The 27,540-nt window shown below is 64.9% G+C and overlaps 1 protein-coding gene across 1 annotated transcript; it reads right to left on the bottom strand.

The window, feature by feature from the left end:
* Positions 1-3,768: 3,768 nt before the first annotated feature.
* Positions 3,769-26,221, bottom strand: SULT4A1 (sulfotransferase family 4A member 1). The gene is made up of 7 exons (XM_028532877.2): positions 25,972-26,221; positions 13,322-13,452; positions 12,063-12,143; positions 11,321-11,447; positions 8,242-8,336; positions 7,102-7,240; positions 3,769-4,329 (listed from the first exon to the last, which is right to left on the bottom strand). The coding sequence occupies exons 1-7, from the start codon at positions 26,138-26,140 to the stop codon at positions 4,217-4,219; spliced, it is 855 nt and encodes a 284-aa protein (XP_028388678.1). The 5' UTR covers positions 26,141-26,221; the 3' UTR covers positions 3,769-4,216.
* Positions 26,222-27,540: the final 1,319 nt, after the last annotated feature.

Consider the following 27,540-nt stretch of genomic DNA (forward strand, 5'->3'; position numbering starts at 1 on the left):
GGCTTGAGGGCGGAAGGCGAAGGAAGGGAACCAGGGGCTGCTGTCCCGTGGCCACACCTGGATCTGGGAAGGCAAGGGCTTGTCGGGAAAGGTGTTCGGGGGAAGGCAGAACACGAGTGACCGGGGTCACTGACAGTGAAGAGACCACGGACAATAGGGACAAAGGCACGGAGCCGTGGGTGAGCTAGAGGAGCCGGGACTCCGGCCTGGCTCTTGTTTGGGGAAGCAAAGCCTCCAGGGGCCGGGCCGGGAGCAGCACACGGAGGGTGCGGGGCGGCTGGTTTTCAGGAAAGATGAAACTCAGACAAAATGTAGTTTAGTTCAGCAGAGCAGCGTTGATCCTGTGCCAAACCGCCACCTAGCGAAAGGACGGCACAGCACAGCCCTGCTCCGGGGGTCACTGTCCGCGGAGGGGCGGAGGGGGCGGGGCAGCGAGGTGGGCGGGGCCAGAGGAGAGCTGAGAGGGGCTGGGTCCAGGGGAGGGGGCCCGGGGCCTGCGGAAGAGGGCAGAGAGGACCGCCAGCAGCGGGGCGGCTGCCCCGGGACGGGGGAGCTCGTCGGGGACTGGGCGTCCAGCTGCCAGGATGTCGGGGGACATTCCGTGCTGACCAGGGCTGGACCGCCCGGCCGACCCGCCTCCCCGCCTGAAAGGAAGGCTGCTTCCAGGAGAGAGTGGGAGATGGTGTCTCGGAGGTGGGACTCGGGCCAAACCCTGCGGGGGGGGGCGGGGGGGGGCGAGACCTGCAGTGCAGCGTGAGGGACGCCGAGGGCCCGCCCCCCAGCCATCACAGACTGCGGGCGCCCTGCTCGGAAAGGCAGGTCAGCGTGTCCCGCACTTCGGACCTCCCAGGACAGGCTGCTTGCGGGTGTGTATCCGCCGTCCAGAGGGCGACCTCGCCGGGCGGCTGTCACCTCCGGCGTGGCCGCCAGGGGGCGCCCGCAGGCAGCGCTGGGTTTCATTTCTGCTTCCGCGCCGGTGGCCAGGCGGCAAAGCGGGCAGGACGAAGATCGTGTCCCTCCGTGTGATGATGGCACCGCATCGGAGAAACCCCGTGACTTACCTGCCTAGCAGGGAGGGCTGCCGGCGGAGTGAGTCGGTGCCGGTCCTCTCCAGTGAAGGAACGGCACCGCGGGCCCTGGCCGGCCGGGCTCAGGTGGTTGGAGTCGCCCCGCACACCAAACCGTGTCGGTTCGATCCCAGGTCGGGGTGCGTGTGAAAGACACCCAGTACCATTTCGCGCATTGACATTTCCCTCACCTCTCCCCCTCTCTAGAACCCATGGGTATGTCCTTGGGTGAGGACTTGAAAAACCAAATGACAGGTTCCAGGTGGCACAGTATGGGGGTCCGAGAGAGCCCGAGACGGTCCCAGTGCACAGAGCAGCTGTTCGGGAGTGAAACCTCGAGCTGGTCCCAGGGCCCAGTCTGGGGTCTCACTGCTCTGTGAGGTCGGAAACCCTGGGGCTGGTTCTGGAGAATCACGCCCGCCAGGGCCCCTCCCCGCCGGCCCTGCCCACACCCCAGCATGCCCTTCTCCAGACGGGCCTTACCTGTTGGCCCCCAGCACCTGTCACCCTGCATTACTTTGTCTTAGCTCCAGGTGGGCAAGGGAGGGACTTTCGGTGCCAGTCCCCACACACGGCCCACGGGCACTGGCTCGGAACCGGGCTGTTGGGTCTCGGGAGCCTCAGACGTGCTCCAGCACAGGGACCCCGCACCACACACAGGGCAAAGGCCCTGCACCCCCAGCCTGCACTCTAGTCACACACACCCAAGGGAGCTTCTGAGACCAGAGGCAGCCGTCCTGTGATCACACCTGCTCACGGCTTCCTCTCTGTTTGCACAAAACCCGAACTCTCGTGACCTGCACACCCCTCCCAGGGCCGGTGCCTGCCGCCCCAGCCTCCGTGCACTGCCCCACCCACCTGGGCCTCCCCCACAGGTGGCTCCAGGCCTGGGTCCCTCGCCCGCTTCACTCCAGGCCCTTCAGGGGCATGGTGTGTACAGGGTCCCTCGGCCTCCTCGAGTCTGAACTCGCCTCGGGTTTTGCAATGGGGGTGGTCTGCTCGCTCCCCCGGGGCCTGCAGCAGCACCTGGCCCCTGGCAGGTGCTCAGGTATTTGCTGGACGGACCCGTCCACGACACCAGGTGAGACAGCAACCCACCGGGGCCGGCGGAGGCGGCTCAGGAATCAGCACTGCCTTCCTCTTGCTTCACGGACTTCACATTAGTTTTCTGATTTCAGGGCGTTTATATGCGATCTGGGACACAGCAGACTGGACCTTCCACAAACTAACTGGGGGTCTGGGTTAAGTCTAGATACCAAAATCTACACTGGGATTTTCACCTGGGACCTAGAGGGCCTAGTCCACTGGAAACAAACGTGGTTTCCCTGGAAACCCACGCTCCGTTGGATGACACGTCCTGTACTTTCCTCCCACGAGGAACCAGGAGCATGGGTGTAGACCCTCCCAGGGCAGTGCGACTGCACCCCCCCTCCGGCACGCCACCTTGACCATGGGGCCTCCCGAGGCTGAGCACCTGCATGCCCCAAGCCCCTCCCAGGCTGTCCCCTGCTCCCCACCCGGCCTGCAACCTCAGCTCGGAGACATCCAAGGTGATGGACAGAGGGAGTTGAGTGCGACCCTTGGAAAGCTGAATCCGAGTGGAGCGGCGAAACCCACCACGAGCCGGGGACCTTGGGGGTCAGCCCCAGGCCTGGGGAGTCCTTGGGGCTCACCCTCCCGTTGCCCTGAGGTGTGGGGGGACCGCTAGGGCCCTGCACCTGTCAGCACACGCTGGACACCAGGCCTGGGACACGTCTTTATTGAAGATGCAAGCAAGCACAGAAGTCTCAGGCGGGCGCTCAGTCATCTCCGCACAGAAGGAGAAATAGAAAAATAGAAAAGAAACTTCGCAGGAAGCAGCCTCCGTCACGGACGCGCAGACAAGGTGCCGCCGCCGAGCCCAGCGCGACGCCACGTGCCCCCTGCCGGTTCCAGCTGCTGCCCTCAGCGAACCCTTTCCCCAGACACAGCGCGGACCAGGTTCCTCACCCAGCAGCGACCCCTGGCTGTCTCTCTGGGGACTGCGCCGCCACAGGAACACACGAGACCACCCTAGTCTCACCACGGCGACAGCACACACACAGGCGGCTCACCTGGCCACCCCTCCGCCCCTCCTCCAGCCAAAGGTGGGCCAGGAGGGGAGGCAGGCGGTTTTTTTGTGGGGGGTTGGGGGGCGGTGTAAAGGCACCACCTCTCTACGCCTGCAGGTGTACTGAGGCGCGGGGCGGACAACGGCAAGACTGCCACCCGGTCTGGGGGGACCGGGGCCTCACACCTGCAACCGGTCCTCCCGTGGCGGAGCGCCCGGGCAGGGATGGGACAGCCCGGACTCGAGGCGGAGAGACCAGGAGCTCCGGAAGGTCACCAAGAAGCATCTGCTGGCCCACGCGAGCAGGCTTCTGCTTCAGGGGACGAACAAGAGACCGAGACCGGGGACTCCAAGTCCGAGCACTCGGGGTGCGTCTGTCTCCAGGGCTGACGCTCCAGTCGCCGCGGCGTCGGCCAGGCTCCTGTCCGCTGGTCCCGCTGGCCCCCCGGTGGCTGAGGTCCTGCAGAGGGGCACCCCTTTTGAAAACGCCCCGGTGAACAGTTTCTGCTTCCTTTGAAGGTTACAAAGAATGACACACAAGTGCAAGAGACAGGCCCCCACGCCCCCACCCCAGCCGGGCCCTCGCCGTCCGCCCAGTGGGGTGCTCAGTGGCGATGCCTCCCAGGAGCTGCAGAAAGACAGAGTCCGCCCTGAGGTCTTCCTACCACCGGGGAGTGGCTCGCTCCCGCGTCCCTGCGGAAATGAACTTTTATTTGGTTTACACTGACGTTTATTTAGGTTTCCAGTGAAAAGCTCTATAAAATACAATAGATGCTGTGGGGCCGCGAAGGGCAGGCGCTCTGGCTGCTCGTGACAGGCTTGCACTTGTGGGACCGGCCGCCGGAACAGCGGCCTTGACGGCGTCGGTGATCAGACGCGCCGGCCTCACACTCCAGCGGCCGCCCCGGCCGCAGGCGAGCCCGCCTCCCCCGCCCCTCGGGGCTCCCGCCCGCGTCCACACTGCTCCCGGGGCCTGTCCAGCGGGTGACGAGCGCGAGCCTACGGGGCTCGTAGCTAGGAGTGTCTGGGGGCTGAGCATGCAGGGTCGCCGTTGCTGTGATTATAAGTAGAAGTCGAACGTGAGGTCGCACTTCCCCATCTTCTGCTTGTACACCAGGTCGAACTTCTCGTTCATGGACACGGTGAAGATGTCCTTCCACAGCCCGACTCGGCCTGAAACGCAAAGGAGACAGCGTGCTGGACCCGCGTGCCGAACCCGCGTGCTGGCGGGCCAGCGACCGAGCCAGAGGAAGCCTTGGAAATGGATCTGGAAGGTTCCACATCTATTCCCGGATCCTCCAAGCTGGTCTAGGGTGCGGGGCAGGCAGTCCCAACTACAGACCAGCCGAACCCGGCTCCCCAGGTCTGCTGTCCTGGCGTCCTCTCCCCACGCAGTGGCCCGGCACTGTGAGAGGCTGCGATGGCCGCTGCCCCGCTCACCGCTGGCCCCGCTCCCGGGCAGGGTGGGGATTCTAGGCACTGGGGACGGTCAGTGTCCGCAGTGAGGGACCCACCGCCCTGGCACTGTGTACGGCTGGGGCCCCCCTGGCATCACTACTCTCTGAGGGCTCAGCAGCCCCGCCAAGGGGGCCTCTGCTTCTGGAGAATGTGAAAAAGAAAAAAATATCCAAAAGGTGGAACGTTCCGTGGTGAGCAGGAGGCCTCCAGGGCGAGGAGGAAGAGTGAGAAGCCTTCCCTGGGGGGGATGAACACTGGACCAGCTTTCTCAACTGGATGTCCAGTGTTTGCAGCAGCGAGAACTCCAGACACCACGCCAGGGAAGTCGGGGGCCGCCCCAGCCGTGCGCCAGGGAGGCAGCTCCCGGAGGCGTGGAGCCTGCAGACCAGCCGCCAGGCTCGGGGGCGGCCTGCTGGTCGTGCAGGCTGAGGGGGGACAGCTCAACACGACCCTGAACTGGAGAGCCCCCTCCCTTCCCCGTTAACTACAAAACCTGCCGTTGGTCTGGTCAAGTGTTAACAGTGACCGTGACAGTATCGGGGGGCCAGGGGGATGTCGGCCGCCCAGCTCCGGAAGCTGTGAGCCCACCGGCCGCCTCGCCGTGCTTCTCAGGCTCGGCCTGGGGGCACGGAAAGGGCCGTTCAGAACTATGTTCGCCGCCAGCATCCCTGGGACCGGCGCTCTGGGGGCCGCCAGCACAGGCCCTGCGCTGGCCCCTAGTTAACAGCCGGCCTGGTCCTGGCGGGACTTCAGGTGTGGACGGCGGCCCTGCCGGCGCTGAGCTGACCTGTGCAACACGACGAGAATCTCTCTGGTTACGAGAGCCACCCGTCGGTGCCGGAGAGGACGCAGACAGGAGAAACCGTTCCTGCCACCCGTTCCCGGGACCCGAGGGTGAGGTTAGGCGGCGTCTCGACCGACCGCACCACACATGTATTTTTCCACGGTTATTTTTTTCTCAGCCGACACAGCTGAGAGCTCATCAGAGGAGTCACCCACCTGGTTTGGGATTTGGAACCAAGACAGTGCAATTTATGCTGTGATAGGAACCAAATCTAAGCCACGCAGCGGGCTACCCCAGCCCCCGCGCTCTCACCAGCGCGGGGAGGTCTTCCGAGCACAGGGGCAATGTGCTAAAAGAAAACAAAACGAAGAACTGAAACAAAGCAAAACCAAGGTGAAGGATGGCAAAGCAGACACACACACACACACACACACACACACACACACACACACACACGTGGAGGAGCACGCAGGACGCAGGGTGTTCCCGACACTCGTGGCCACGCACACGAACCGAGAGGGGTGTCCCGGAGGAGGCCACACCCGAAAGCACCACAGAGCACAGGCAAAACTAAAGGGAGCACACGGAGTCTAAATCATGAACGTCTGTGAGGGTGCAGCCAGGAACTAGCTCTCGAGGCATTCGGGTCCCAGTTTCCTCCCTGGAAAAGCGGGCCGCTCAGCCTTGATGGAGGGCACAGTCCACGGGACCTTCGGGACAGCCCAGGAGCCGCCCGGCCGCCCAGACCAGCCCTTTGCACAGGAGACCAGGATGCCGGTCCAGCCCGGAGGCCTGACCGAAGTCACCCCTGCCCCCAGGGTGCAAGGCAGCTGTGACCGCCCTTCTGCCACCACCCAGGTGTCTCCCCGTGTTTCCGAGACTGGCAGGTGGCAGACCCGAGGCCTCCCTCCGGCCCTCCCTCAAGCCTTCCTGTCACCCAAGAAGCTTTGGATCCACGTGTCTGGGCAGAACTGGGCCTCAGGCCTGCACCACCACGTGTCAGAGCAATCCGTTCTTAGAGTGAGGGGCCAGGGCCCCCGCTCAAGGTCAAGGGATGTTACTGCCCGAGCTCTGCACGGCCATGCAGCCTCTGAGGACAGGAGAGCGGCCCGGGGGTCTGGACAGGGGGGGCCGGGAGTGTCTCCTCCACCTCAAACTGCTATTTCACGCGCAAGAAACTGCGCTGGGAGGGACCACCAGCCCCGCCTGCACTTCCTGCTCTCAGCCCTCGGACACAGAGGAGGGCTCATCCCCACCTGTGCCACCAGCACCCATGGGTGCGTGCGGGAAGCAGCACTTCCTCCCGTGGGAACCTCTGCCCACCCACTGCATTTCACCTCCCACCAGCCAGGTACAGGCTGAGGAACCCATTTGCACGCCGTGGGCTCGGAGGTTTCACGGTCCCAAACCTGTCTCCGGGCCCTGCTCAGCGGGGCCACATGGGAAGGCACCTGCCGGAAACCACCGGGCCCACAAGGGCTGGAGACTCCCCGAGGGCTCTCCTGTGAGCCAGAACATGAGTGGCCCCGTGACAGTGCACACAGCTGCGGGAGGGCACGCCACTGAGCTGTGAGCGGGCAGGGCCGGCTAGCCGTGACCTTCCCGCCCCACACAGTGGAGCGCTGGGGGGACCATGGGGCAGCCGGGCACTGGCGTGGGGCAGGAGGGGCACCGGGCCTGGGCCCCTGGGCGGGGGCGCGTACCCCGGCCCACGGGCAGGGCCTCAGCGTTGCAGCACTGGTCCACCAGCTGGTGGCAGTGCTCGATCAGGGACTCCAGCTGGGCCTTGTCGCAGGACACCCCCAGGAACCTGGCCAGCTGCTCCACCATCGTCACCAGGTCCTGGAAGACAAGAACAGAGAGCGGGGACCCATCAGAGGCAGCGCCTTCACTGCCCGCCCACTCTGGGCTGGACTCCACGAGGGGCTTTGTGTGCACCGCCGACCTGGTCCCGAGCCGCGCCTGAGGTGGGTCTTGTCTGGAAAGGAAATCCCGGGGTTAGGAACTGGCCCGAGGGCAGCTCTCAAGTTCAAGTCCAGGTCCTCGGGGGAGTCTGGAAGCAGAGGGGAGCTGTGGCCGTGGTGAAGCAGCAGCCAGGAGTAAAACTCCACCTCGGGCTGCGCCACGAGCAAAGCCCGGGCGCCCCCTCCTTCCCGGCCCTTCCCCCCCGCCGCTGGAACCGGACCGGCACTCACTCGGGAGGCCAGGGCGGCCCTGGGGACCCCTCGCCCCGAGGGAGCTGGCTCGGCTGAAGCCAGGGTCACTCGAGGCTGGCACACAGACAGGCTGCAGGCGTCGATGAGGAGGGTGGTGACAGTGGGACACAGAACAAGTGAGCCCCCCTTGAGACAGCCAGCACCCCCCTCTTCCCTGGCTCCTCCACCTCATCACCACGGCCGGTCTGGGCCCCTTCCAAAAACCGCCTCACGCCCTTGCCTCCTCCACACGCGCCCCGGGAACCGAGTCACAGGCAGATCCACAGGGTTCTCAGCAGGCGGAGAACCTCCACCCGAGCCCAACAGGCTGGGAGACGACAAACTTGGAGTCCACCCTCTCGGGGCCGCAGCCCCGAGTCCATCAGCGGGCCGGAGAGGCTGCGGGGTGGCAGCAGGGTGGGCCTGGCTGGGGCCCCGCCTCCCCTGCTGGGGCAGGAAACTACACGGGCTCCCAGCAGGCAAGGGCGGGCGGCGAACCCGGACACCCTGCAGCCTGGGCAGGTGGCTCGCAGACACTCCAGTGAGTCCCGCCCCGGGCGCACAGGTGAGCGGGCTGCAATGCGCCTCAACCCCGACCACTGCCGCCCCCACCCCCCACCCCCGCCGGCACTCGCGAGTGGGACCCACCCGGTGCATGTCTTCGTACTTGAGGAACAGCACGTTGGCGTCCGCGCGGTGCTCCCAGAACTCCTGCACGTGCTCGAACCAGGAGCCGTAGCCCACTGTGCGGACAAGGGGACGGGGGTCACACGCCACAGGGAGGGGCACGCGTGGGGGGTGGCCTTGCTCCCTGCCTTGGGAAGGCTCCCCTCCTGCTGCCCGGGGGGCCGCGACCCAGGGAGGAAAAGCTGAGCTGCTGGCTGGGGGCGGGGGGGGGCGGGGGGTCGCCACCTGGCCTCCCCCTCTGCGCAAGTCTCTCCTGCAGACAGTCCTCGACCCCGCCCCCTCGCCTTTGCCGTGACTCGAGGACCGGAGACTGGGGTGACGGCCTCTCCCGGGCACAGGTGGTCCTCAGCACCCATGCGTTTCCGGGTTTAACAGATGGTTACCGGGGAGAAAGGGAGGCCCAGAGAACGGGACACAGGCCAGGGGGGTCGCTGGCGGGGTTGGGATGGGGTGCAGGAGACCAAGCAGGTGCCAGCCAGGCCCAGCCGGCAGGGGCGGGGCTGTGCAACCCCTCCCCCTGGCCAGTGCCAGTCTGCCATCTCGCCAGCAGGTGGCGGCACAGCAGCAGCCTGGCCCCACAGTGCCTGAGGAGTCCTGAGGGATCAGGGTGTCAGTCAGGGGTTAGAGGTCAGGGGTTGCTGAGGGGTGGGCCCTCAGGAGCAGGCCACAGCAGAAAGGCCCCGCTCAGCATGAGGCAGGAGCTCTGGAAGGGGAGGGGCAAACGGGCGGAAATGAATGGGAAGAAGTGAGCAGGGATTTGGCCACAGGCAGCTCCTGGGACCCACTGCCAGGTGAATCCCGGCCCCTCCGCTGCTCCCTCTCCGCAGGGGTCTAGCTGTGGGGCCCCAGAGCCCAGGCCTCGGCCCCTCCCACGGCCAGACTGGCCCGCCCCCCGCGCCCCTGCACACCAGGAGGAACTGCCCTCAGGGCAGCCCCAAACACAGCCACGCCACCATCTGCGTTAGAGAGGACGGGGGGGGGGGGGGGGGGGGGGATGTCCAGAGAAGGGAGCGACAGCCACCTTGATGCCAGGCTAACAGGCCGTGGGTCAGTGGCCTGGGCCCCGGGCAGAGTGGGACCACGGCCATGAACACAGGGCACAGAAAATCCCCCTCGCCCACGAGAAAACTGGCAGGACAGGTGACGGCCACTGGGTGGGGGCGGGGGCTGGACAGGAGGGCTGACTCGGGGACCCTGAGGACGTGGGGACCATGGTCACCGCACACAGGAACAGCAGGTGCCTGCCCCTCTGAGCCCTGGCTGGCAGCTGCGGAGCAGGTGAGGACCTTCCGGGGAGGGGGGGGCAGGCTCCAGGAGAGACCCTGCCCCCAGAGCACAGCTCCCCCCGTGGTTCCTGCCACCTTGGCATGTGGCCTTGGGCACGCCCCCAGAGCACCCAGCTCTGTCAGTGGGTCCCCTGACCTTGCTCTCTCGGTAAATGGTGTCATTTCACGGTCCTGCCACGCCACCTTATTATTCAACATTTCAGGACCTTGGACAGAGAACACGCAAGGGGCCTCCTTGGGGCCCAAGTGCAGGGCTCTGGCTGGGCAAGGAGACTAAAGGGAGCAGCAACCTGCGGGCCCACAGGAAAAGGCCATGGCCTTGAGCTTCAGTGGGGGACAGTGCTGTGACCTTGACAATGTGGACAAGTCTGCTTTGGGATCCCTTTCAAATGCTCTGGCCTGAGCAGGAAGCTTTAAGGCCCACACCACCCGGAGATCCGAACCTGCCGGACACCTACTTATGGCAGCACGGTCCCCACGCGGGCGGCTGCTCCTGCAGAGACAGGGGCGCGTGCTGGGACTTGCGAACGTGGCCTTGGGGACCACGAGGGCAGCTCGTTCCAAACGCCCGGCAGACCGTGAGGGACCTGAGCCAGACGGCGGGCAGGAGCCTCTGGCAGGCTCCAGCGGCCTCAGGGTGCAGGGGCCGAGGCCGCCTCCTCGGACCCCTCAGGCACAGCGGAAGCAGACGTGGGGAACAGCGTGGCTCCAGGCCTGCAGACTCTGGGCCGCATGGCCCCCGCACGGACGAGAGGATCTGCACGTGCACTGGGGGGTTGAGGGGGGCGGCTCCAGCTCGGCTGCCCTGGGCTCCGCGGACATCTGGGAAACTGTGCTCCTGGATGTCCGCTCCACGCCTGATCCCAATCTCATCACTGACTCCCCCCCACCCCACAACCCTGGCTGGGCTGGAGAGCGGGCAAGGAGGCTGGGCGTTCCCGGAGCTGGGGAATAAATGACAGGTGTCTTTTCACACCCGGGTACGCACGTCTCAGGGCAGATTAAACTGAAGATATGACCCATTCAAAAACTCTCCCGGTGCCAACTCTGAACTGCCTACTTGCAGTCCCGGAAGGGTGCCCAAGGGTGCCACGGCTGGTCAGGGGGAGCCACCTCGGGTGACCGGCTGACCAGGAGCTCCCCCCTCCCCAGTCCCTGTGCAGCAGGTGTGACCAGCCCAGTCCTCCTGCGGGGAGGGGACACACGGTAGGGCCCCGACTCCCCCAGCCCCTGTTCCCTTTCTTCCCGGCAACAAGCTCCCCGCACAGAGCACTGCCGTGCCCTCCCCCAAGCGCACCCCACCCTGGGCCCCATGGGCGGGGCTGCGGGCTCAGCCTGCCTGGTCCTCGAACCCGGCGGAAGGCCCACGGGGCCCTCACGCAAACCCACGGCCCGGCCTTGGCCTCTGTCGCCAGTGAGCGAGGCGTGTGGGCCTCCGTTTCCCCTGCTGGGCGGCCAGGCAGGAAGAGGTGCTGTCCATCAGAGAGCTTCTCGGGGCCCCAACACCGAGGCCAGGCGGAAGGGCTCCCGAGCAGCACGCCTGCTCTGCTGCCCACGAGCCTCGACCGCGGACGGGCCTCCCGCCGCCCCTCGGCCCCAGCGTGCGGGCCTGCAAGCGGGAAAGCAGGCCCGCCGTGTGCGGGGAAGGTCGGGACGGGGGAGGGGGGTTCGGGCACAGCATCAGCGCACACCGGAGTCTGGCGGACACGGGCATCATCGCCGCCGCAGTGCCCGCGGGGAGCTGACCCACTCACACTTGTCGTTCATGAACCGCCGGCAGAACTCCTGGAAGGTGCCTCGGTAGCTCATGGTGCGCAGGGAGCGGTGGAACTGGTAATAGGACACCACCAGGTCCTTGGGGTTCCGAGCCATGTATATGACCTGCGGGGGGGAGGGATGGGGGAGTCGGGGGAGTTGCTGACCCCCTGCCCAGGCGGCCACCCTGCACAGGCTCACAGACCCACGGGCTCACAGACCCACGCGCCTCTCCTACCCCACATGGACCCGGGCCCGCATCACGGCCGGCCCCACGCGGTCACTCTGTGCCAGCAGGTGCGACCCCGTCCCCACGGCAGCATCCGCTAGAACAACGCCCCGGGCCTGTGGTCCCATTTCCACCCTCCCCCGATCGTAACGTCACGGACAGGAAGTTCGGGTCCCGGCCTGGCGGTGAGGACTGCAGGCCCTGTAAACCGCGTGCCGTTAAAAAACGGGAAAAAGCAGCCTGGAACCCTCGGCCTTCGCCGAGCGGAGGCAGCACTTAGGCTGGTCAAGGCCAAGTTCAATTACGGAACAAAAACACCCAGATTAGAAACACAAATACAACTCGAGAAATACAGGCTCCCCCGGGTGTCCACGGCCTGTGCCGGGGTCCTGCTCCACCTCGGTCCTCTGGGGCGCGCCGAGGGTGACAGACCAGTGCCAGCGCTTGTTAGGGACCTGGCCAGGGGTCTGGGGTGGGGCGTGCAGAGGGCAGAGCAGACCGCAGGGAATTACCTTGGAATCGCCGTTGTGCAGATCCGAGGGCAGGAAGCGGTAGGGGAGGTGGCTTTTGATGAGGCGGGGAGACGTCAGCTCCTGCAGCAGGGTGGGGGAGGGGAGGTGTCAGAGGTCACAGGACACACAGGTCACGGGGCCTCTCTCATGGGGCCAGGAAGAGAGGGTCTCGGGTGGTGCGGGCCAGCATTGCACCTGAACACCTTCTCTCCGGAGGTGTGCACACCCTCCAGGCTGGACCTGGGACCAGATGTGAGCGAGACACAACCTGCCCTCGGGCACCCCCGGCCACGGCGGCCTGTCACGGTCACCAGGGGCCCGCCACCGCCCCAGCATGGGCCTCGCAGGCCAGTGGAGGGAGCACAAGGCACAGAGGGGCTCTGGATCCCCCCCACCACCACCCGGCACCCAGGCCTGCCTACAGCTCCCGGAAAGGGCCGTGCCATCGGGCCGGGGCTCAGGGGTCCGCACCCTCTGCCCCAACGCAGCCGCTCTCCTCTCAGGACCCCCCTCAGTGTCCCCACCGGGAGGCCCGCCCTGTCCAGTCCTGCTTTGCTCCCTGCCTGGCACTGGGCAACCACGAACCACCACGCCTCCTGGTTTCGCTCCCCAGTCAGTGGCTCTCCCTGCACTGTCAGCCCCACGAGCACCGTGGCGTCTGTGGTGGGTCCCTGGCTGCACCCCCATGCCGAGAGCTGTGCCGGCTCTCATGGTCAGCAGCCGGGCGGACCCCAGAGCTCGGCCGTAGAGCACGGGACCTTGGGCGTCACAGTGACGGGAATGATGCAGAATGCTGAGCTAGTGGGGGACGGGGTGGGCGGGCGATGCCGGAAATGAGACCTGAACCAAAGAGGCGGCAGAGGGGACGATGGAGAAGAAACGCCAGGCCCACCGGAGGGACAGAACGGACGGGGCGCTGGGGTAACAAGGGTCTGTTTCATTCTGGACACCACACACTCGAGGCAGACGCATCCCACCCAGCTCCCCTGGCGGACGGGGCGACACACAGGGAGGGGCGGGCGCAGCCCCCCTCCCGCACCTGCCTCCTTGCTGCCCTGAAGTCACCCACGTCGCCCACCAATCTGACTCCAGGGTCACTGTCACGGGCTCAGGCCCGTCCCCTGGCCCCCCGGGGCACCGGCAGCTCCTGCGCTCCCTCGGCCACAGCGCCCCCTGGGCCCCTCAGGAGGAACTGTCACTCAGGGTGTAAGGGCGGGAGCGGCTGGCTGGAAGGGGCCTCGGGGACTGGGCCCCTGTACCTTGATGATATCCAGGCCCGGCTGCGGGTACTCCAGGACTGGGAGCTGCTCGTCAATGTTCATCAGGCCGATCTCGTCGGGGTCGGCGCCCTGGCTCACCAGGTAGACCACCTCCTGCAGCAAGCTGGTGCCTGGAGGGAAGAGGCCCCGGGGGGGGGGTGCTCAGAGGGAGCCCCCCTTTCACATTGACACCTGTACCCAAGAGGGGGGCTTAGGGCCATGCCGGTGGGCGTCCCAGGAGCACCTCAAGTCCAGTAGAAGAACACCGGCCTGAGTCCCACCCTTCGGCGGCCGTGGGGGGGCTCCCCCTGAGCCTGGGCACCGGGGGGGTGGGGCTGCTGAGGCCTGAGCCCTGCGAGCACCCAGGGCCAGCAGGCAGCCCCAGGGAGCAGGGCAGGGAGGCCCTCACATGGACGCCGGGTCCCTGCACTTCCTCTGGCCCCCGTGTGTGGGGCCTCCACTCAGGCTTTTGGCTCAGGGTCACCAGGGAGCCCAGGGCCACCCCCGGTCCCCACCCCGCCTGGCGTCTCAGAAGGAACGGGCACGACCAGCCCATTGCCCCTCAACGCTCTGGCCCCTTCTCTTCGGGGCCTGGGTCTCTGTTGCCGGCCCCTCACCTGTGCACCCTGCAAACACGCACCACCCCACAGTGGCTGCATGCCCCCCGGGAGGGCCACTCACAGCCCCACCCCGCACTGTCCACCTGCAAATGCCTGGTGCCCACCTGCCCCTCAGCAAACAGCCCCCCACCCCGGGCAGCTGCTCAGACCAAACGGAGACTCACGGTCCTCACTCCTCGCCCCTCGTGAAGGGCTGGTTCTACCATCACGTGATCCGAGGGCACCATTCCGCCCCTGCCCCGGGGTGGGGGGCTCCGCAGCTCTGCCCACCCTGGTCTGTTCCCCACGAAGCAGCAGGAGAGGCCGTGCCAACAGGGACGCCCGATGGCCTCCCTGCCCAGTGAAGACCTCCGCCGGCCCTGCACCTCACTAGAGCAACGGGCTTCCCGGCGGCCCACACGCCTGCCAGCCTCGCTCCGTGCGCCCGCCTCTCTGACGCCTGCCTCTCTCATCCACCGAGCTCCTCCCGGCCTCCCTGCCAGTCAGTCGGGGATGCGCTGCCTGCATCGGCTGCGCCCCTGCCTGCAGCCCCGTCCTCCCTCCCTCGGGTCCTTCAGGGGGAAGGCTCCCTGACCAGCCACGTGATGAACACTCCAGCCCTTCAGCCTGCACCCCTCCCCCCGTCGCCTGCTGCGCCAACAGCCCAGAAGTGACCTGCACGTTCCTTTATTCTGAATGCACGAACAGACCCTGGTGCGGAGTAATCAGAAAGGGATGTGTTGATCAAGGAAGACTTCCTGGAGGAGGCAGCTTTGGAGCAAAGGCCCAGAAAGAAGAAAGTGGTGCAGCAGCTCTTCCATGCAAACAGGAAAAACGTGTGTCCACTAACAGTGGGAGCCTCCCATCCCCCTGAGCGGGGGACCATCACTCCATCTACGGATGCCGCTCCCAAGGCCTGCGTGGGCCCAAGGCCGCAGAGCGGGTGCATGGCCCCTCCCCGTTCCTCCTCCTCGTGGGGCCTGTCTGCCCGGCAGCTCGGTGGCATGAGGCGGGGGAGGGGGTGCTGTGTGCTCAGAAATGGACTGTGGGCAGAGTTCCCGAAACTGCCTCCCCCGGTGCTGGCTTCGGGGCCTATTTCTGGTGCTCCCAGCCCGACCCCGGCCACCCCACAGGCAGCGACCCAAACCGATGCTCTCCGCCCATTAACATGGACTTACATCAATATCAAGATGCATCCACTCCAGAGCCCCGCCCCTGCCCCCACTAAATACCTGTGCCAGAGGCCAAGTCTCAGGAGGCCGGAGAAAGCCCTCCTCCCCCCCAGGCCCACCGGCCCCCCCCCCCCAGCGGCCCTCGCTGCAGCCCCCCACCCAAGTCCGTTTCCCAGCGGAGCACTCCGGGCTTACCTGCTCCGGCCCTCGCAGGGGACTCAACAGGAGGGCACACCGCACGCCTGCCCGGCCCAGGGAGGGGGCCGCGGGGGCAGGCGGGACCAGTGCGGGGAGCCGGCAGGCGGGAGGTGACACGGGGTCACAGAAGGCCAACTGGAGACAGTGACGGAAGCGACACTGGCCAGTCTCCGCCAGGCTCCAGACACTCTCGCGGCACCTGAACCGCAGCCCAAGCACACGTTTCGTGCATGCCCAGCCCTGGCTCTGCAAGGGCCCCGCCGGGCACCGGCCGCGTCCAGGCCTTCCACGCCCACTGCCCCAGCCCTAGATCTCACCCACCCACCCAGGGGGCACCCCCACCACCAGCATGGGCCACCCTCAGCCCCTGCATCCACTCTCCTGGCTGTCACGGCCACCCAACAGCCCCGTGCGGGCCCCAGTGGCCCCAGCGCCCCGGGGATGCTCCCTGCTTGGCCTCACCCCGCCCGCCCTCTGTGCTGTGGCTGGCTCTCCTGCACCCCTAGAGCTCAGCACCCCGGGGCCTGAGCCTGCAACAGGCTTCCCTGCCCGCTGGCCAGCGTGGACGTCGTCTTCAGGCCACTGACACCGGAAGCGCCTCAGGGGCTCTGGGACGCAGTGCCCAGCCCCCCGCCTCCCCCGTTCCAGACGCCCTGAGGGAGGGAAGGCCGGGGTGTGAGCACAGGCCCAGGTCCCGCCAGGCCTGTCCTCTCTGCAGAGCCCCCCGCTCCAGCCCGTGAGGTCTGGAGTCGTTGCCCTCCTCACTCAGGATCCGGAGTTCTTCCAGAACATGGGACGATGCCCTTCCTCCTCCATGGGGCTTTGGGGTCAGGGCCCCATGTGACCTCTCGGGGCCAGAGAGGCTCCCTACCAGTGAGCGCCCCTGACACCATGGGCACCACTGACCATGTGAGGCCACGCGCAACCTCCGCCAAACCATGCAGCCCTCCCCCAAACGTGGGAGCCACTCCGGGGTGACAGGGGACGGCTGGGGCAGCACGCACGAGGCAGGAGGAGGGTTTGGGAGCAAGTCCTGCGTGGGCACAGAGGGAAGGCCCGGTTCAGGTGGCTGGTCCACAGTCCCGGGGAGCGGGGAGCTACGTCTGCAGCGGGAACCCAAAGCTGGGGGTCCCCGCTCCCCACACGGCCTTCCCAGCATGCCCGGGGGGTGGGGGGGCAGGGGACATGACGGACTGAGGGAGCCTGCAGGGCTGACGGGGTGACACAGTGGCCACAGCCGTGCTGGCTGCCCCTCCGCTCCTGCAGCCCCCAGACCAGAGGCACAAAGGCAGGTGGGGGCACAGAGCAGGGGCTCAGCACCCCAACCACCCCCACGCTCTGAGCCCTGGGGGCGGGGTGAGGGGAGCACAGGAGGACATGGCAGCAGGCAGCCTGACCCCCAGCACATCCGCGGTGAGGCAGCGGAGAGCCGGGCACCCCGAGTCACCGGCAGGGCTGCCAGGGGCAATGCCCGCACACTCCCCCGGCCCCCAATGCGGTCGTCTACAGAGGAGCTTTCTGCTGACACCAAAATCACTCCCGCGTGGCGGAAGTGAACTCTGACACGGACCTCTCGGGCTGAGACCCACCGGGGTACTCGGGGGACTCCCCGGGAAATCTGGGACCCGGCCAGAGCCTGTCAACACCTCCGCCCGCACTGGGGAGAGGGACCAGCACACTCGGGTCAGAACCAATGGAACTTCGCGCCCAGCCACCAGGGTTCTGGGGCTGGAGTTAGAATTCTTTTATTTTTACTTTATTGCTAACCAAAGTCACACACGCACCCAGTTTAAAAAGTCAGGGCACTATTAATGGAACACCTAACAGAAAACCCAGTTACCTCCACACCCGAATCCCACGCCAAGAGCCAACTCGTTGATTCTTCTCACCACAAATGTTGAAAACGTGCTTAGATAGTTACTTCATGATCTATACGTTTTCAGTGGTTTGCTGACTGTCAGCTACGGGAGACCAGGACCTCGCCAAGCTCCCTCCCACAAGCTCCCCTCCCCCCCAGGGCCATCGCCGCCCGCCCGACTGTTGGTCCCAACCCTCGTCTGAGTGTTCGGCTCAAAGGACAGCGTGTACCGACTACGCTTCCTCCCTTGCACCAGACTTTGCTTTTCCTAAATATTGCCTTTGTTTGCTTGCTTAGTTGTTTTTTTTTAAGATTTCATTTATTTTTAGACAGAGGGGAAGAGAGAGGAAAATATCAATGCACGGTTGTCTCTTGTGCACCCCCTACTCGAGACCTGGCCCAAAGCCCAGGCATGTGCCCTGACTGGGAATCGAACCAGCGACCCTTTGGTTCAAAGGCCTGAGCTCCATCCACTGAGGTGCACCAGCCAGGGCATTTTCCATGATTTTAGAGACAATGAGAGAGAGAAAGAGAGAAAAAGAGAGACATTGATATGAGAGAGAAACATCATTTGGTTGCCTACCACACACGCCACAACTGGGGATCGAACCCACAACCTAGGTACGTGCCCTGACCAGGGATCAAACCTGCAACCGTCTGGTACACAGGACGATGCTCCAACCAGCTGAGCCACCGGCCAGGGCCGGGGTTTTTAAATTGAACTCATGCCCCCGAGTTCTGAAAATCCTGGTTTCAATCATTTCTTCTCTTCCATCCTCTCTATCTTTCTGAAACCCTGGGGTCTCCCAATTTTCTTAGTTTTTGCTCCTATTGGCTATCATTTTGCAAAAATTTCTGTTCTTCCTCCACTTGACCATCCAAACCTCTCCAGTGGGTTTTCTAAATTCTAGCAACCACCCTTTAACCCCCAAGAGTTGCTCCCCCACACCACACACCACCACCCCCGGCTCCTTTCCGGTCAGTGGCAGGCTTTCCCCGCAGCACAGCTGCTGTCTCCGAGGGCATCACTCTCTCCAAGGACAGCACGCAGAGTTAGGGTTGCAGGCCACGTCTGTTTTGTTTTGTTTTGGGTTTTTTTTCTGCTCTGTACATTGTGTCTCATTCTCCTGAGCTCTTTTTTCTGCTTTTTGTTTTGTTTCTGCAAGCATCTGTCCTTGGTATCGGCAACTTTAAGGTCCAGTGCCCTTGAGTCCACCCGCAGGTGAGAGGAGGGCGGGCACAGCCGGCGGCGGTGGCGGGCAGGGCTTGCTGACTGCAGGGCTTTGCGTGTCTGGGAAGGGAGCCCAGCGCCAGCGCCCTCCCCCCGGAGACGGGAGACGCAGAGTCCAAGTGCTCACACGTCTCTCTCCTTCTTCTCCAAAGATGCCTCCACTCTCTGCTGCAGGACCACCAGCATCCCGGGAGCCGAGGAGGGGAGGGAGCTGGGAATCCGCCTTTCAGGGGTGCAGTTTTGGCTGATCCCCATTTCCGACACGGCCCTGTCTCCCAGCCTATAGCTGTGCTCCACACCCCAGATGCACAGCCTGTCTGGATCAGCTTCCCCAAAGAAGCCCATCTTTTGCAAAAGCCTCCTGTTTTGAACGCCCCCCCATCATGTCTGCCGCCTTCTGTTGCCAGGTGCATCCAGTCCCTGGAGCCCTGCGGCTGGAGCTGGTCCACGCGCCCGCCGCCCACCACGCCAGTGAGTCGGTGCCCAGCCACCACTCCTGATCTTCCGAAGCCGGCCGGCCTCTCCGAGGCACCCTCACCTCCTCTCCTCCTCTTAGGGCTTCAGCGCCCTTACTCCCTGACTGGCATGGAGCGAGGCTGCAGGAGGAAGCAGAGGTGAGCATGATGCCTCTCTCCGTCAAGCGCACCCCGTGGGCCCCCCACAGCCAGGGCCCTGCCAGCTCCCTCATCAGCAGCAACAGCTGGGCACTGAAGAAGCACCCAGACAGAGCTGGCCCAGCTGGTCCAGGGCCCCGGGCCCTCCCAGGTCCCTCCCCAGGGGCGGGGCTTGCTCTCCCAACAGCCATTGAGAAGGTCTCCAGGCCAGGAGGGAGCAAAGGTGACCGCCTCTTGTGAAGCATCTGTCCTGGCCGTCCCAGGAGGTGTCAAGCACACTGCTAAGACATCACTCAGAACCATCTCTTGTCTCTCGAAACAGCCCCCACGACCTGCACAAGGACGTGCGTGGACCTTGGACAACGGGGGCAGTTCGGATGGTGAACGCAGGCGAGAAGCCCGAGGCGGCTCACGCGCAGGGGCCCCGCAGCCATCCCGGCGACGACGGCACTCCGTGTCCCGGGAACAGTCCCAGGCGCTCCCACAGCCCACTCCTCAGCGGACCCTCGCCAGCCCCGGGGCCGCTCTCGCTGCAGGTCACACACTGACAGGCGAGCGCACAGGCTACCCGCCCGAGGCCGCAGATCTGCCCGGAGCTCTGACTCCAGAACTGGAGGGTTGTAACACACGCCACACTCACACACACAATTACACAAGGCTCGTGCGCAGCCAGACCGAGGCCACGAGCCACGGGCTCTCACGTGCAGGCTACAGCTCCGACCCTCATCCCCCAGACTGGGGGGTGGAGCAGGGTGAGATACGGGGAGCAAGTAGCTGGGACACCCCTTGGTCCCCCCACCCCTGTAACACAGGAGCTCAGCACCCAGCCATGGGCCCTTCTGGACAAGGGCGAACAGATGGAGTCCCTGGACAGAGCTCAGGTGATGTCAGGCACTGGGGTGCACCCAGCCACACGAGCAGGTGGGAGCTGCCCGCCCCGAGACCGCCCCGGCCTGCCGCAGGCCCTGTCTGGTGAGGCCCCAGTCCCCAGCCTGGCTCTGCGGAACCGGGAACAGCCACCACACCTCGGCCCCCGGCTTCCTCAGGGTGAAATTCCCCGGGCCCTGGAGCCCGGGGTTCCTGGGGTCGCAGCTGTGGACACACCGACCAGGGGGACGCCACCTGCAGAGGGAGGCTCCCCACTCAGCACGGGCCCACTTCTCCCCAGGCCTCAGCTCCTCGCCTGGAAAGGGGCCTCTCTGGCAGCAAAGCCGCGAGGGTGTCGGGACACACAGAGACAGAACCTCCTTACCTCCGGGTCCGCTCTGAGGCTCGACAAGGACCACGGCAGACTTGAGGGGTCTCTGCCATAGCCCGGTCCACACCCTGCCACTGGCGGGGGTGGGAGTCCCAGGAGACCCCAGCTCACTGCAGGCGGAGCTGAGCCTCATGGCCGCCACCCATGTCCAGGGAGCCCGTGCAAAGCCCACACCGGGGTCCCCGGCTCCCCAGCCCCGCTGGAAGTGACGTGAGCTTCCAGAAAAGTCCAACATGTCTGCAAACGTGCTGGAGGGAGGCTCCCACTCCCCACGGGCCCTCCATGCGCCCTCAGGAGCCCCGGAAGCCCACGCTGGGACCCCGCTCCCTGGGGACGCCGTGTGTGACGCTCCGGGAGCCGCAGACATGCCCACTGACTCACCTGACCCTGGAGACCCGGGAAGCGTGCGAAGGAGAGGCCGGGTGACCTACAGGTTCTCACGGGACGAACCCATCGGTGGGCTGAAACCACCAGACGGCAAGTGGCCCCCGTCCCTGGGAGCTGGGCCCTTGCAGGGAGACGGGGCCAGGAGGAGGAGAAGCCAGGCGCCGTGTGAGTGGGCAGGAGGGTTCGGGGAGGATTGTCACGCACTGCAGGGGCTGTGGGCTGAGAGCCAGCTCGAGGGGAGAGCTGGCCCCAAACAGCCTTCTCTGCCCACCCGCACCCACAAGGGAGACCGGCAGCAGCAGGCGGGGACCCCCTCGGGGCCAGGACCGTCACCCTCCACGGGAAAACGGCTCCAGGCCGCTCTGGGGCAGGAGGAGGAAACCTGCTCCCCCTCCAAACCTCTTCACGCGGTGAAGACCCAACATGGCTGCAAAAGGGGTGAGAAAAAACTCGGTCCTGGAGAGAGGGGCAGGAGGCCATCCCCGGGCTCTGTCAGAGACCACCCCCCGCCCGAAACGCTGGACGGGGGCGTGAAACTATTCCCTGCACAGGCCCCGCCACCAACGCAGCGCTGGCCTTCACTTGGAGAAGGCGGGGCCCCGCAGCCGGCACTCAGGGGAGGCGGGGCCAGGGAGCTGTCACTCAGGGGAGGCGGGGCCATGGAGTGCTCACAGGGGGAGGCGGGGCCACGGAGAAAGCCTCACCCGAGGCTGCAGCCGCACCAGAGGACGGGGCGGACGGGGCGTCTAGGTGAAGGCCCCTCCTCTCTCAGCCAGTAAACTGGAGCCACAAGTCACAGCAGTGCCCCACCCTCTGAGGGGGGGGAACCCCTCCAAGGCGCGACCTGAAAAAGTTGAAGGTGGGGCAGGAACGCCCAGGTGAGACCCTCTGGAAACTCAGCCCCGAAGCCAAGCACCAGGTGAAGCTGCGGCAGCCGGAGCCAGCGGTCACCTGGGCAGGGGGGGGGGGGCGGGGGAGCAGAGCTACAAGCGCAGCCCCACTCCTCCGGGGCGACCCCCTCCCCCACGGCAGGCCCCGCCGGGGAGGGCAGGCCGGCTCCCAGCACAGACACCACTGCCCTCCACCTCTGACGTCAGCACGCACCTGCAGTGACTGACCAAAAACCACTCCTTTAAAAAGGCAAGAAAAAAAAACCAAGCCCCATCAGAAGACCACACAATCACGAACTCAGAAGTTCAAGTACATCTGACCGACACGTTAACGGATTTTACGGTAACGGTGAGTAACACGCCCCTTCGTGCTGCACGTCGGGGGCCACTCCGGCAGACAGATGGGAACCGGAAGTCGATGCTGGGGGGGGAACAAAAACGCGGCAGCAGGAACAGAGCGTCTGGACGGACTCCCAGGCCCGACGCAGAGGAGGAGGAGAGAAGCAGTTCACCTGAAGACGGGGCCACGGAAACTGGAACGGGGTCGGAACCTCCCGGGACGGAGAACAGGACGGGGGAGAGATCTGAAGCGGTGATAGCCGGGAGTTTTCCCCAAATACCGAAAGGCTTCAAACCACAGACCCAAGGTCGGAAAAACGCAAGCAAGATAAGTACCCCGACCCTGGAAAAAAAAACACCTAGCTGTATCCTATTAAGCGCCAAAAACCAAAGATAAAGAGAGATGCTGAAGGCAGCCGGAGGGAAAAAGACCCCTTCTGCAGACGACCAGAGAGTTACAGCAGCTTTTCATCATACATGAGGCCGGCCAGCAGACACCCTGTGCCAACCACACCCCTCCCCCGTCACTTCCCGGGGCCTTAGGGCCACCCAGCGAGGCATTGAGGTGGTCTCTCCTGCACCTGCAGAAACCACACAGCTCACGTGGACGACGTTATCTGCCAGCGCCACCCAGGTGGCAAGCAGCAAAACTACACGCAAATCCAGGACTTCAGTTCCAAAGCCAGGACTCATCCCTAAGCACCTGTGCCACCTACCAACCCACGCCCGGCGGGGAGTGGGGAGGGGAAGGAGGGGAAGGAGGTAGGTAGGAACCGGGTTCCCCGAGGTCCACCTGCAGAGGACTCAGAGAAGGGACAAAAACCTCCAGATCCCCGAGGGCCTTGGACTTCCGCCCCGAAAAGCACTCGGAAAGAAGGCGTGACCCTCCCTCCTTCCTGGGGTCTGAGTCCCTGCCCTGGGGGCCTCCCAAGGGCCACAGACACCCGAGAGACAGGGGAGAGGCCCCGGAGTCCCCGAGGAGAGGCACAGTGGTCCTCGTGGGTCGCCACCGCACAGCACCTGCCCCCAGGACCCGGCAAGTGGCCCCCCAGTGACCACTCCCCAGAGTGTTCCAAGTCCCATTCCACGCCGAGACTGGCCCGTGTCCGAAGTCACAGCCCTTCCAAAGGCCTGGAAGCCACCTCCGACTGGGCAGCTGAAGCCGTGGGTTTCACAGCCAGGGAAACAGAAGCTCAGGCTCACCTGAGGCCAACCGCCCGGACCCTGACCCCAGTGCCCTCCCCCCGCTATGCCAGCTGCCCCTGGGGGTGGCTCCCAGGTCCCTTTCTCCACGGCTGAGAGAAGCTCTTTGGGGCCGATGTTGGGAGGGGCCAGGTCTCCAGTGCCCGTGAGCGGGTGAACATTTCTCGGTCGGAACACCGCAGGTGGAGGGGCGGGTGGGCGGGGCTTCAGAAGCCCTGGTTTAAAGCCGGTGCAGCCACCATGCCTGAGAAAATGGCCCACTGACCCTGTCACCATCTCGTAGGATGGGTGAGAACGGTGAACTGCGACAACGCTAAGAACTAGGAAGAGTCCTGGCTGGTGTGGCTCAGTGGACTGAGTGACAGTCTGCAAATCGGAGGGTTGCCAGTTCAATTCTCAGTCAAGGCACATGCCTGGGTTGCAGGCTGGTTTCCAGTTGGGGGTGTGCAAGAGGCAACAGATCAATGTATCTCTCACAAATCACTGTTTCTCTCCCTCTCTTTCTCCCTCCCTTCCTCTTTCTCTAAATAAATAAATAAAATATAAAAGAAAAAGAAAAGGCCCTGGCTGGCATAGCTCAGTGGATTGAGCGCGGGCTGCTTACCAAAGCATCGCAGGTTCAAATCCCAGTCAGGGCACATGCCTGGGTTGCAGGCCATGGCCCCCAGCAACCACACATTGATGTTTCTCTCTCTCTCTTTTTCTCCCTGCCTTCCCTCTCTAAAAATAAATAAATAAAATCTTAAAAAAAAAAAAAAAAAAGAAGAAAAGAACCAGGCAGAAAGTGAAAAAGAAACAGAAAATATCAGCCTCCAAGACACCCATGACCCCGCTCCCCCTTCACTCCCGGCCCTCAGTGTCACCTCAGCTTGGCCTTGGTGCAGCCACGGGAGCCTGGGCACGTCACTTAGCCTCCCAGGTCCCCTGTGCCCCCATCTGCGCCCCCCCCATCTGGGAGACGGGAGCCCGCCGTCCACCTCACAGAGCTCTGGGGAGAACGCGCCGGAAGGACAGACACACAGGGCCATGAGCGACAGAGCTTGGAGCTCGGCAGGCTACCAACACTACACACTCCCGGCTTCCACACGGTCCCGGCGGGTGGTCCTCGGGGTGCCAGCCCTCAGGGGTGGCAGAGATGAGAAGCAGTAAGAGTCTGGAAAGGCCGCACGGGCTGAGGGAAACGGTACACTTTGAAAGGGGAGCTCTCCAGGGTTCAGTGTGGAGGGACCTCGCGTGAAGGTCCCCAGGCCACCGCTGGATTTTCCGTCACCAGCGGAGAACCAGGTGCTCATCCTCCCTGTAAGAGGGCGGGCTCTTGTCTGCTTCAAAAGATTCAAGCTGCAAACCAGACGCCAGTTTTGACTACCTACAAAACTCCCACAGGTAGCGCCTCCTTCCCCAGCACGTGCCCAGGAAGGTCGCTGCCGCCAGGCCCCAGCAGGCCCCCAGGGCAGGGCCCCTCTACAGCAGCCCCCACAGGCCCCAAGCACCCGGCTCTCCAAGCAAGCTGCAGGCCTGCGCACCTCCCCCAGCGGCTGCTTTCCCCCTCCACCTCCTCACGGAAAATGGAGGTAGCAACCCAGAACGGAAGTCCCTCTTTGACAACTCCAACATCCTGGAGACCTCCCATAGCCGGGGTTTCCACAATTCAGGTGCGGGCAAGCCCCGTCCCAAACTGACATGGGGCTACTTTCCGTCTCCGTGGATCCCACGCCAGGGGTGGTTCACAGCACAGATATCCCCTAGGGCTCTAAATCTGAAAAGTTCCAAATCCCCCCTTCTCCCCCACCCGCCCCCGCGCAGGGCTGGGTGAGGGGCTGCGGGCTTCAGCGGAAGGAAGCCCTGGCCACAGCGGCGGCGGTGCGCACCTGCTCCTTCGTCTCCCCAAGGGCCGCCGGGAGCGCCTGCAGACTTCTCTTCTCCAGGCTCCCCCGCCCTCCACGCACAGCCTCTTCCCCCACCCTCCCCGGGGGAGTCGGGCCTAGCCCTCGGGTGTCTGGGACCCTGCACAGCTCTTCCAGGCACCTCCCTCCCTGCTGGTCCTACGTGACCTCCAGGCTGGCCAGCCTCTGCCGCACGCAGCCAGACCCCGGCGGCTCCCTCCCCCCGCAGCACAGAGGCAACCAGGCAAAGCCGCGTCTCTCCCCGCGAGCCTCCCATGAGGCACTGCAGGACAGTCCTTCCCATCGGGTCCTGGACGCACTCCGACCTGGCTTTAAATTCCAGCCCTACCGCCCCTCAGCTGTGTGACCTTGGGCGAGCCACTTCCCCTCTCTGAGTCTCGGCGCCTACACAGTGGGTGGTCGTGCAAACGGCATCCGTTCACATTGGGAAATGCGGGTGCCCCGGGGTCCTGCCGATAGCGGGGTGAGGGAGGCAGCCCTGAAGCAGGGGAGCGGGGCACACACTCCGGGCAAGGCTGGTCCCATCCCCCCGCCGGGAGTCCACGCAGGAAAGGAGAAGCGTACTCGGCCCCCACGCCAACTTGATCCTCTTCCTCGGATGATCACCAGGACTTTGCACCCATCAAAGGCTGAATCGGGCCCAGGAACAGAGAGGTTAAGGGACTGTCCAAGGTCACACAGCCAACAGGGTAATGAGAGGGGACGCACGGAGAAGCGGCGGCCCTGGGCCTGATCTCCTGGAAGCGGCAAACAGGCTCCATCCCCTCGGGACGCTGTCCAGCCTGCAGCCACGAACACCGGGACCCACCCACGAAGGTCTCCGACCTTAGTTTCCCCAAATGCGGGCAGACCGCCCCCGATCCCGCTCTGGAGGGCTCCGGGCACGGGATGGGCGGTGGGCGCCCCGGCCCTCCCGACCCCGGACCGGAGGCTGGCGGGCTGCAGCGCCTCCGCGGGCGCGCCGCAGAGCCGGCGGGCGGGGGCCGCGCGGGCTCACCGGACTTGGGGTAGGTGACGATCCACACGTCGCTGGGCCGCACCGGGAAGTTGGCGATCTCCTCCATCTTTCCGCGGCAGAAGGGCGGCAGGCGCACGCCATGGAACTCGAAGTACTTGCTCTCGAACTCGCCCGGGGTGCTGGGGGTCTCCGCCTCGCTCTCCGCCATGCCGCCGCCGCCGCCCGGGCCCGGAGCCGCGCCGCCCGCCACCACCCGCGCCGCGCCCGCACCCCGCACCCCGCACGCGCCCACGCCCGCCGCCCAGCCGCCGCGCGGCGCTCCGCAGGCGTGACGTCACGGCGCCGCCTCGCCCCAGCAGCGTGGAGACTGCGCCCCGCGGGTATGACGTCATGGCCCCGCCCGCCGCGCCGCCGGCCCTCCGCAGACGTGACGTCGTGGGGCCTCCGCGCCCGCCCCACCCCACAGCCTGCCACCCGCCCGCACCCACTCGGAGGGCTGGCTGGAGACCCCCGCCCGCGCTCCGCCTCCCAGCCAGAAGCGCGCACCCGCAGCCGCTCCACCGCGCTCTCCTTCGGCAACCTTCGGCTCCGCCGTTCCGCAAGCGCTCCACAGACTCTACAGGAAATGCTGCTGCTGAAGTGACCTCCGAGATTGGTTCCTGCACTCAGTAAATATTTAGGGAGCATCGGCTCTGACCCAGGCACTGGCCCAGGTTCCCGGCCCTGTCGGAGTCGACATTTGTGAATAACCACGGTAATTCCAGGCACTGACATGTGCTAAGAAAAACATGCTTCATCGCTTCCTCATTTCCAGGGGGCAGAAGGAGGTGGGGGGCGGGGCGCGGATTGCATTTTCCAGGTCCAGCCTCGGGCCCAAAAAGACATTCTGTCCAGATAGTGCCCCGAATCTGCATCTAATAAGGTACTTCTCGCGCAGACGATTTGAGAACTACAGACTTCTAAAGCGGTCTTAGAACTCGCTGCACAAATACACATTAAGCACCTAGTACATGCCTGGGTCTGGGGAAACTCGAATCCTAAAACCATGAGAGCCTGGTCTAATTCTTGGAGGCTCCTTGTCTTCAGCCGAGAGAAGATGAAGAAGAAATGACAGCGTGTAGCCCTAGGTGGTGTGGCCGGGAGGACGGAGGGACAGGACCACAGCGGCCAGAGTCCAGAGCACAGCCGGTAGGTGGGACCTACTACTCCCTCTGTCTCCTTCTTGCTCTGCCATTTCTTTACATTGACTTTCAGGGGGCGGGGGGGGGGGGGGAGGAAGAGAGAAGGGAGGGAGAGAGAAACATCGATTTGTGGTTCCACTAATTGATGCACTCATTGGTTGATTCTTGTATGGGCTCTGACTGGGGTTGGAACCCGCAACCTTGGTGCACCAGGACAGTGCTCTAACCAGCTGAGCTACCCCGCCAGGGCCTCTCCTCCTTGTTCTGGACTGAGGCACCTGCAGTCTGGCGGGGGTGGGGGGCACACGAATGTCTGAGAGTGTGTGTGTACCCACGGACAGACGGGGGAACAAGAGTGATTAACCCTGACTTGTGCGTGGCTTGCAGACATCTTTACAATTTCAAAGGAGGACGTTCCAAGCTCCCG

Source organism: Phyllostomus discolor, chromosome 2, assembly GCF_004126475.2.
Source record: "Phyllostomus discolor isolate MPI-MPIP mPhyDis1 chromosome 2, mPhyDis1.pri.v3, whole genome shotgun sequence".
Classification (NCBI taxonomy): Eukaryota; Metazoa; Chordata; class Mammalia; order Chiroptera; family Phyllostomidae; genus Phyllostomus; species Phyllostomus discolor.